Source organism: Fusarium vanettenii (genome assembly GCF_000151355.1).
Source record: "Fusarium vanettenii 77-13-4 unplaced genomic scaffold NECHAsca_130_unmapped, whole genome shotgun sequence".
Taxonomy (NCBI): Eukaryota; Fungi; Ascomycota; class Sordariomycetes; order Hypocreales; family Nectriaceae; genus Fusarium; species Fusarium vanettenii.
The window spans coordinates 24,561-35,814 of record NW_003315760.1 but is presented as its reverse complement, the minus strand read 5'-3'; the positions used below and the strand labels follow the sequence as shown (position 1 = coordinate 35,814).

At 42.6% G+C, this 11,254-nt stretch overlaps 1 protein-coding gene across 1 annotated transcript; it reads right to left on the bottom strand.

The window, feature by feature from the left end:
• Positions 1-5,524: 5,524 nt before the first annotated feature.
• On the bottom strand, positions 5,525-10,104 carry NECHADRAFT_73279 (uncharacterized protein; the record flags this gene model as incomplete). The annotated part of the gene is made up of 4 exons (XM_003039256.1): positions 5,525-6,348; positions 6,408-9,061; positions 9,121-9,516; positions 9,570-10,104. The coding sequence occupies 4 exons, from the start codon at positions 10,102-10,104 to the stop codon at positions 5,554-5,556; spliced, it is 4,380 nt and encodes a 1,459-aa protein (XP_003039302.1). The 3' UTR covers positions 5,525-5,553.
• Between the last annotated feature and the right edge of the window lie 1,150 nt (positions 10,105-11,254).

The following is an 11,254-nucleotide window of genomic DNA, read 5'->3' as shown; positions in this document are numbered from 1 at the left end:
AGATAAAAATAATAATAATAATAAATAATTATATAAATTATATAATAATTCTATAACCTTAAGAAAGACCTTAAGAAACCTAAGAATTATAACCTAGAAGAGGAATAACTTAAGAATATATTATAAAAGTATTAAATTTATAAGTAATTCTTCGCGGAAGAACTTAAAATAGGTCTATTAAAATATATATCTTATAACCTTAAGATTAAGTTTATTAATAAAAAATAACCTAGCTTTAATAAACTTTATTTACTTAATAAAATATAACTTCTAATATTAAAGGAATATATTAAAGATATAATATAAAAAAGATATATTAAGGAAAATAAGTTATTTATTAGATATTTTATTATATTTATTCTAAAAAAAAATAATAAGCTCTAATTTTATATTAATTTCTAAATACTTAATATTATTATAATTAAGGATTATATGGTTAATAAGTGAGTAGGTTAGATAAGTGAGTAAGTCAAAAATCTTAACCTTAAAATTATAAATCGCAATAAAACCATAACTAAGTATCTAATTAATTAAAATTACTCGCTATATTCTTACCTAGATAACTTAGGAACTACCTAATAAGTCCTTATATTATGCCTAGGCTTACTATAGATACTATAACGCCGAATACTTAGTCGCGCCGACCGGCCTTAACTACCACTCCGCGACGATTCGGCCACTACCTATATATTAATATCCACTTGATTAATTATCTGCCTCCCTTCCTTTATTATTATTACCCCTCTTTTCTATAGTTTAGTCCTTTTTGCCCTCCGGCGCCGGCTTAATATCTCATTTACTTCCCGAAGGTTTTAGACCTTACTCCTTAATAAAATAACCTTATATATAACTACCTTTATTACTTTAGTATTAGACTTTAAAGCTTTAATAATCGACTCTAGGGAGCTACTTTTATGCCTTCTAATTCGCCTTTCGAGGTATTTAAATTAAGATTAGGCCTTAAGTAATATCTTTAGGGTCTTTAAAGTCTAAGGGGTCGAGGGTTCAGTAACCTCCTCGGGAGGCATTAGAGTCTATAGCTATATATCAAGCTTCGAGATTATATTTTCCGGGTCAAAGGGAATAAGCCCAGCGCCTTTAAACCCTCCCCGGATATTACTTTTAATAAAAATAGCTTTAAAAGTAACATAAAATATAAAAAAGAACTTAATCTTTAAAATATAGGTTATAGAGTATCTAATTAGATACTCTATTTATCAATTATATACCTTTTTAAGCACTAAAAAGCACCTAATATTAAGAGGCTAAAGTAAGTAAGATATATAAGCTAATATATAAAGAGTAATAATCTTATTCTCCTCATAATATCTCTCGAAATCAGCGGAGTAATAGCTTTTATAACTATCGAGGATTAAAAGACAATAAGGACTAATTAATCGGTTAATTATAGACCGATTAAAGTATTTTAGCTACTCGAGACCTAGCTCATTATTTATTTATCTATTTTGGCTTATTATAATAACTTAGTCGCCTAGGAGGTCATATTCTTAGTACTAATTCGCAAGGTAATATTAGCCTGCACTAATAATAAACAGCGCGATCAATTAACCTTCCGCGTTAATCGCCTAGATTATAATAATCCATTCTCGATTTCTAGGCTATACTAATTTTAGTCTTCTATGCCTTTCTAAACTAGTAACAACCATTCCGGCCATTATGATACCTATTATAAAGCTAATCTTATTAAAGTTCTAAATATTATCTAACTAGATATTATACTTCGCGATTATATTCTATATGAGCCTAAACTAGTTATAAATAATAATTAAATCTTTATATTTAGCTCTCTAATAGTTATACTTCCGAAATAAATATATCTTTAGCTCTAATTATTATTTAACGAAGTTATAAGCCTAGCGCTTACCGATAGGTAATGCGTCGCGGTTAGCAAGCAGAGAATTAGCTATTTCTTCCATAAAACGCAATCGCAATAGAAATCCTCGCGAATCTAGGTTAAGAATAAATTAGACTATTATTTATTCCTCTAGATTAAATAGTCTCTATGACTTTAGGATAATATCGCGTCGCGATTAAATGCCATAGTAGCGGCGATATAAGGTCTCGAAGGGGACGCAGTATATAATTGCTATACATCGGAGACTTAGGTTTAAGTTATTTTAAAGGGCTTAAAGTGTAAGAAAGATTCTAGCCTTATTTAAAATCTATAACATATTAGGTAGTTATAAAGTATCTAATCAAATAGAAATATAGTAGGTTAAGGGTTTTTTAACTCACTCACTTGTCTAACCTACTCACTTATTAACCACGTTATAAGATAATTTTTATTATTATAGTAATATTTAACTTAGAATTAAAATAAATAAATATTAAGATAGCTTTCTTTTATAGCCTTATAACTAAAGAGATATATATAAAATAACCTAAAGGATTTAATAATAGAAATAAGAGAGTCTATAAGCTCTTAAGAGTATTATATAGATTAAAGTAAGCTCTAAGAGTATAATATAAGACCCTCTTAACCTTCCTTAAGATACTTAGGTTTAAGCCTTTACTCTTAGATATAAGGGTCTTTATAAAAGGTTATATATTTATTGCAGTATATATAAATAATTTATTAATTATTAGACCCTCTAAGGATAAAATTATAGTAATTAAGTAAGCTCTATATAATAAGTTTAAGATAATAAACTTAGGCTTACATAAATATTACCTAGGTATATCCTTAAAGAGAGATAAGATAAATTAATTAATTTTTTTATTATAAATAATATACCTAAAGAAAATACTTTAAGACTTTAAAATTAATTAATATGCCCTTAATATTATATTAATTATTATAAGTAAGTTTAGAAAATTAAACCTTAATTATAAGGTAATTAATAAACTTAAGTAATAATATATAAAGGCGATTAGATCTTTAATATATCTTATACTTAAGACGAGACTTAATATTACTTTTATTATCTCTTTATATAATTAATACCTAGGAAACTTAATTAATAAATATTAGATTATTATTAAATATATCTTTTAATATCTTAAGGGATTATAAAATCTAGAGCTAATATACTAAGGAAAGTTATAATCTCTTCTTAGTTATATTAACTTAGATTAAGCGGGAGACCTAGAGACTTAAAAGTTAATATCTAGATATATATTTAACCTTAGTATAGGCGCTATTAATTAAAGCTTAAAGAAATAAAAAACTATTAGCTTATTTTTATATAAAGTAAAATATATAAGGTAAATAAGAGTAATAAAAGAAATTATTTAATTAAAAAGCCTTTTCTAGGAATTATTAAAGAATATAAGGAAATCTTAGAATTAAAGATAATTATAATCTTTAGAAATAACTAAGAAGTAATTATAATATTAAAGAATCCCTAATTTTATATAAGAATTAAATATATTAATATTTAATATTATTATTATAAGGAGAAAATTAATAATAAAATTATTAACTTCTAGTATATTTTAATAGGTAAATAGGTTACTAATAGGCTAATAAAGGCTTTACCGAAGGATTACTTCTTATTATTTTAGGAAGTATTAGGTCTTAAAGAATAATATTTATAAGAAGGTATAAAGATAAGTATAGATAAGAGACTTATTATAGATAGATAAGAGACCTATAGATCTAAGATTATATTAAAGTATAAGGAAGGTATAAAGATAAATTAAAATAAGAGATCTTTTATAAATAGAAGAAGACCTATAACCTTAAGATTATACTAAGCGTGAGGAATATATAAAGATAGACTAAAGTAAGAGACCTATTATAGATAGGAGACCTATGGACTTAAGATTATACCGGATTTAAGAAGAACCTATAGAGATAGGCATAGGTAGGAGATCTTCTGCGGATAGAAGAAGACCTATGGGTTTAAGATTATGCTAGACTAAGAAGAAAGGTATAAAGATAAATTTAAGAGGGAGATCTTCTGCGGATAAAAGAAGACCTACTATCCTAAGATTATATAAGGCTATTAAGAATTTTTAAGTACCTAGGTTAAGATAGCTCTTTCCCTATAGTTTTTACCTATGAAGGTATTTTTAGGGTTTTAATAAGGCTTAATAGGCGTGTATATTAAGTCTAATAGTAGCTCGAGTGGGAGTATTAAGACCGTATGACTAAGATAGTCCGATCTGCTGGTGATTGGGATGTGGATACTATAAGGAGCTATGCTCCTCTTAGACATATGTAACTTAGACCTTCCAAGAACAACATATCACCTCCCACTCCCGCAATATTGCTTTTATCACAATTTTGTCAACCGTCATGTCAAATTAGACTGCCTAGCCTGTCAAGGGTGTCGGCAGGGGCAGCTGAGAACAAACGCCTCGGAATGGAGCCCTCTTACGGAGGTCAGCGGCAATGAGGAAAAAAAAGGAGAGGAAGCGGCCTAAGGTGCGTAGTCAGACCACCTTCGGATGCTGTATCTGTGATGTTGCGATATGTCAAAGCAAATATTGCTGGGACTTCTATCACCACCTAATTTAGCATGGGAATTTTGTACCTTTTATTTCGCGCATTTTAATTGGCCATACCCCCTCATCGTTACCACAGTGGAGGTCCGCACGCACTCAGGAGATAAGGGTCCGCGGGATGCCACATATCGCCAGAAGCATCTCTTCAAATCTGTTGGCTAGATTTCGGATTGGCCAGCGCGGATCGTATGATGTCGGCCACTGGAAGCTAGCGACCTTCATGTCAGCTTGAGTTTATTATTTCCCATTGGTGTGTAGCAATCTTAGTTGGTGTGCCGAGCGAAGCCACTTACACCAACCGGCAACTCATGACCCAATCCTACACCGTGACAGTTAGGAATGCATGATGACGAGCACGGTGCAGCTCGTAACAGGAAGCGACACCTTCCAACAACTCTCTGACAATTGAAGATTTCTTGCAACTAACTTCCTTATTTCATCCATGCATAAGATGCCTACCCAAAACGGGTTTTGCGTCGAGAACCAACTTGCGCCATTCCGGACGGCCGCTCCGACCAAGACCAGGCAGTCTGTACCGGGAGAACGACGTCGATCGTTGATTGCGCCCAAGATCCTCTTCTCACGCTTTTGCCGCCTCCCCTCGTGATCTTGCCTCCGCTAGCTCCCACTGAAGCTTCCATATCTCGGATTCGTGGTCGGACATGGTCTGCGGTATGAATTTTGTTCAAATCGAATGCGAGGAGGGTACATAGCACGTGTCCCTTGACGGACGTTCAAGTGCTCCAGCTTCGCCTGCTTCTATGAGCAAGACGATAACGACTAAGTGCCTGACCTACTCTGGAAGATCTACCAGGAGTTCTTCTACTAATTAGGTAGCGGGGACGCCCTTCGGCTATATACCGCAGTAGAGGTTCTACCTTTTCGCAGCCAGTAAGGAAGCTATCGCTAATCACTAAGCACGATGGTCTCTTGACGGCTAGACGATCGAATTCTAGATGTTTGGGGGTAAATAGCAAATTGGCATTGAACTAATAACCTGCCTTGTTAAACTTGCCCCAAGGATGGCTAACACACAAGCATACCGAGATCGTAGCGCGAAAACAACCACATCGCAATGACTATCTAACCGCCGGCATTTCGTCCAGTCTTTTGTCGAATCATTTCAGCGATTTTTTTAATCCCTCTGCCCCAGACTCTCAATCTGAACAGGTAATACAACGCAAACACAGCGGCGATATTAAAGGCTATGTAAGCAAAACCGAGCCCCCAGTCCCTCCATCTTTCGTCATAGTACATACCCGAGCGAGCCAAGACCTGGTCGGCATATCGTAGAGGACAATAAGAGCAGTGGGCGGTGGCATCCGGGTTGAGTAGCGTTCCCGGAGCACCTTGCTCAAGATATGGCTGCATGTATGTCCCACAAGTTTCACCGGTCGGGGGCTGGAAGACGGCAAGCTCGGACTGTGAACAAACGATGGGGTCCCCTGAAAGCCCTGAGACAGCGACACCGCCAACAAGATACGTCATCGGCGAGACGCGGTACATGAAAATCCAGAAACCTGGCAGAGCTGTCGGGGTCTGGAACACGCCGGCGAATAAGATCATCATCGAGAACAGGACCGTCGTCACCCGGCCGGCTGTCGTTGCGTCAGGCAAGGGCGCAACCACCATGTGTGCGAAAGTGCCGGCAAGGATGTAGAAATAGACAAAGAACAGTAAAACTAGTCCTTGGTCTTCAGACGACCGAATGCCGAAAACCGTGTAGTTGAAGATTGCAAAGGTCATGACGCCTAGGACGACGTGGTATGGTATCTCAGCGAGGATGTTGGCGAGGATTAAAACTGCCCAAGAGTACATGTTCGAGTGTCGCTCACGGACTTCGTAAAGTGTTCGCTGAGCGACGAATTTTGGCATGATCTATAGTGCCTTGTCAGCCACACGTTACCTTCCTTAGCGTATTACCACTGCTCTCTTACCTGTTGAACCAGACTACTAAACATTGCGCAAACCATAAGGATAGAGAAGATAGCGTTCTGGACGCCCAGGATGGATTGACCGGGCTGGAAGAAGGAGAAGCCAATAAATAATGAGCCTGCAACTCCCAACATGAATTTGCTCGCGATGTACGTTGGTGATCGCCAATATTGCTGGAAGACACGAACACAGACGCTTGGTATCTGTGACAGCAGAGGCACTGAGTAGGCGCCGCGCTGTCTGGCTTGGGCCACATCCCTTCTGTTTTCTTGTCTTCGCGCGGAGGAAGACTTTGTCATACGTTCCAGTTCAGTTGACACTTTCTTGGCCTCTGCGGATCCACCCCAGAGGCAAGGCCAGTCGAGGTTCGTGGTGTCCGTATTGCCTATAACATCCAGCAGATACTCCGCAGGGTTCTCGGCATCCGCGCATCTCCTCGGTCCACGGTCACCGAAGTATCGAAGCACAGTCTCCGAGTTCTCTCCGATGTCCCCAAAGTATGCGACCTTCCCGCCCCGTGCCATCAGCAGCAGTCGATCGAACCGCTGGAACAGCATCGCGCTCGGCTGATGGATGGTGCACAGGATGCCCAGCCCCCCGTCCGCCAACTTCCGGAGTAGAGCCAGGATAGCCTCGGATGACTGACTATCGAGTCCGGAAGTAGGTTCGTCGAGAAACAGGAGCAGGGACGGCTTACCAGCAAGCTCGACTCCAATACTGAGTCGCTTGCGCTGCTCGACGTTGAGCCCTTTGCCTGGCAACCCGACGACGGCATCGGCAAAATCGTCCATGTTAAGAAGATGTATGATTTCCTCCACAAAGGCAAGCTTCTCGCTCTTTGGTACGTTGAGGGGCTGCCTTAACATTGCCGAGAACCGTAGGGCCTCACGTACAGTGGACGTTTCGAGGTGCACATCCTGCTGCTGGACATAACCAACGTCGCTCTTGAACGACGCCGGGAGGGGCTTCCCGTCCACGTAAAACTCGCCTTGTACGACACCAGAAGGTGTTCTCTGGGCTAGCGCGTTCAAAAGCGTCGTTTTCCCCGCCCCCGACACCCCCATCAAGGCGGTTAGAGAGCCCGGTTTCACCCAGCCGCACGCATTATCCAGTAGCCGCCTCGAATTGCCCTTAATCATGACGTCGAGGCTCACCTTCCTCCATGAGAACGTTTCCCGATCTACTTGCATTGATGTCGCTTCGTTCACGTCTACCTCAAGCGGTGCGCTGCTGACCACCAGTGGCCGCTCGGCGTCGACTCTGCCCTTGAGCTTCGAGTCGGTTTGTGCCATGGCAGTGGGGAGGCAGCCACGCAGGAAGACAAGGACATCCGGGCCAGTGGAGGAATTCACATTAAGTTCAGAGGCCAGCAGATATGTGAACAGGAAGAAGAACAAGAACCCGAGAATAATGCCCAGGTTGCGCCATAAGTGGGAGTAGCTATAGTCGTAGCTCGTCTCGAACCAGGCGTCCCCGTTCACGTAAGTCTCCCCGGCCACAGATCCAGGCACCGGGCAAATAAACGTGTCGTCTGTTAGGTTCGGGTAAGGAGGCACCAAATTGGAGCAGGGATAGTTGGTCCCATGTGCTTGGTTAACAAGCAATGCCTCGAAGGCATAAGAGAGTGGGTTGATATACGAGATCCATTTGAACCAGGGATGCATATAAGGGCCAGGGAGGACAAAGCCGGTGTATGTGATCAGTGCAAGAACGAGGAAGCCAGAAATTGCCATGGCCTGGGGGAGGGTCACAGTTGCTGCGGCGATGGTGCGGAACACCATAGACATCGCCAGGGTCGTCACGAAGACGAAAAGGAAGAAAATAAAGAACTGAGAAGCCGTCAACGCAAGCTCGGATAGGAAGTAGAGGATAATGTTGAAGAATATCGCAACTCCGAATTTGACGGGGATATCAACGAGGACGCTAGCAAGCGCATCTGCTGACGGCCGGTAGAAGGCATATGACGCTTGCTTGCTGACGACTGAGCGACCCTTGTATAGGTTGTGGGTGTCTGTGATGGACATCAGGACGTTGAGGAGTACCGAGAAGAAGAGAACGGATCCGTAGGAAAAGAAGGCGTCAGAAGTTTCTGGAGTACCGTAGAAAATTGATCCCACCACAAGCGCAATGATGATCTCTCCAATCAGCGTCGTGAAGGTCGAGGCTTTGTCGTTCCAAAGCTGCTGGGTCGCTCTTCTGGCGCAAAGCGCGGTCTGCATCGGAAACGAGACTGTCTGTGCAGCTCTGTCCAACATCCCCTTCGCCTTGAGCTTATGGCGGATCGACTCGAATTCTCTCTGGGTCGCCTCCCAATTTAAGTAGAAATCTTTTTGATACTGCTCAATCTCTTCTAGAATAGAAGCATACTCTGGCGATCCATGCCAATACTTTTCGAATTCTTCAGGCGTTCTAGGCACGAGATTTTCGTGCCCTTCCTTCGCTATTCTCTGCGCTGGGTTGGTGATTGCAGTCAGGAAGTCTCCCGATGTTTGCCTTGCATGACGTTGCCAGCCCATCCGTTCAAAGTACTCTGAGGCTGACGCAGCACGGCCGAAGTAGATTCCCCGCCCTTCGTACAGCACTAAGATCTTGTCGAACAGATCTACTATGGCTTGGGAAGATTGGTAAATCGCCGCCGCGTTGGCGGATTGGGTTACTGTGTGGAAGTTAGTATCCAGTTTCCTTCTGACTATGTGAAGGGGCAATATATCTCACAGTCAGAGAGGGTGCGCAGCCGACAAACAAAATGTAGGGCGGATTCGGCATCAAGGCCGCGGGTAGAATTATCCCATGCGGATATAGCAGCTTCAGAGAGAGCAGTCTCGGCAATCGAGACTCTCTTCCTTTCGCCGCCTGAGACGCCTCGCACATAATCATTTCCCACAATTGTGTTGCGAGTGTGCGACAGGCCAAATACTGTCAGCATGACTTCCACGACATGCTTGATCCGGTCTTTTCGGGTTATGCGTGGGAGACGAGCCCGTGGCGTGCGCATGGCTGCGGCGAACTCCAACGTCTGTCCGACTGTCAGGTATGGGAGGTGTTCGTCCACTTCCTGATTGTAGATGAGTTCGCCTTTAAAGTGTTTAGCCATGATTCTGTGAGGGATGCCTAAGTTTCCCCGGTTAGCGCTCTGGCGCCCCCAGTTTTCGCCTTTGCCGCACCTGTGTAATGCAGAACCGCTGCTGAGTCAAGCTCCAAACTACGCATTTCACCCGTGATTGTCTTCAGGAAAGTTGTGCAGCCACTTCCGGGACGTCCCAGCACGAGAAGGAGCTCTCCCTTTTGCACGACCCCGTCAAGGCCCTGTAGAATAGTTTTGGTGTGTTTCGGCCGAAACCAAGCCCGGAAATTAAATGGCGAGGTTAGCAGCGTCCAGACAGTGTCTTGCTGCTCGACGGCCGGGCCGCTACCGTGAACGGTCAACCTCCTGAAGGCAAACCCGGAACGCGGCGGCGTTGGAAGACCCAGTTCGTTCCTCAAGTTGACAAGTGTGTGAGACCATCTCTCAAAATCGAAAGATGGACTAGATGGATCTACAGTTTGGTCAAAGATGCCCAGTTTCGACAAGATGGCGTCCCGGGATTTCTCGGGGCCTTGTGTTCGGTGTGTGCCGTCGCTCACTGTATGTTGGAGGCTCTTTATAGGATCTCGGGAAGTCGATGTACAATGGGAGCCCGCCCGGCCAGGCTCACTCATGTTCTCATCTTCGCAATGTGTTGCGGCAGAGGACGAGTTTTTTTGAGACCGATCCATGTTGGCTTAGTTTGTATACTGTACTACCATGAATGGATGAACATCGTCAGTGCAGGTGTGTAGGAGGCGCTTGAGCACCCTGAACAAAATCTGCGCAGAGTTTCCGGTAATCGTGGGGACCAGGGAAAAGTGGTGAATCAATTGGAAGCATTGGCGCGTAAAAAATGGCTGGTGGATCTACGTTGCGAGTAATGAGAATATCATGCCTTTAATGTATTGAGTATTTGACAGTGGAGACTCAAACCAGGCAAACATGTCTTGAACACACCCCCCAGACTAAGGGGGGGGGGGGGGGTTCAGGTAAGCACCTGGCCATCATATCTGGACCCCCCGTCCGGCATTTGTCCTTCACAAGGAACATGGAGAGCTGTGAGTTCAATTGGCAGCTTTCGCTGGAGCATAACCCCGAGCAGGCCACAGGCCGGGAGCAACACTGTTGGTCGCAAGCTTTTTTAAGAACGTGGCTTAGTATATTCCTTATCACCGTGACTCATGATGATGTGTTCCCTCGTCGCGGTCAGCCCAAACACGGCTCCATAGAACGTGTGTAAAGCTAGAGACGTTAAAGGTAAGATAGAATTCGTTGCATGTTTGACGATTGCCGTAGTCTAGACTCCCTAGTGCCGGCGGATTGGCTGAATGCCGGACACCTCTCTATGACGCCAGGTGTCAAAAGTTATTCACATATCATTGTGGATGTGAGGGCTCGGAGGACATCCCCATCACGGCGTACGGCCCCCATATCGATGCCTCTTTTCCAAGCAACTTTCATTGTCGATCCCCGTAGCGCGAACCTTGCAGCAGCCACATCGTAAGGATGATGCATTATCCGTATATCCAGCAGGCCTTAAAAGAAACCCCGTTAGCGTGAGCCTCAATGCTGCATGCCACGCACTACTTGGTGGTGCGGCTGCGTTGCGGTTGGACCCTTTGGTTTCGGCGGTGCCGTCAGCTCAGACTCAGCTGTCCACTTTCTTAACCACAAAGTCTAATTTCGGACTGCTATCTAGCTCCTCACCTGACGAAGCTTGAATCTCGGTTTCGTAAAGAAACAACTCAAATTGCATTCCCTGGCCTGTCGAAGCCCAAGGTT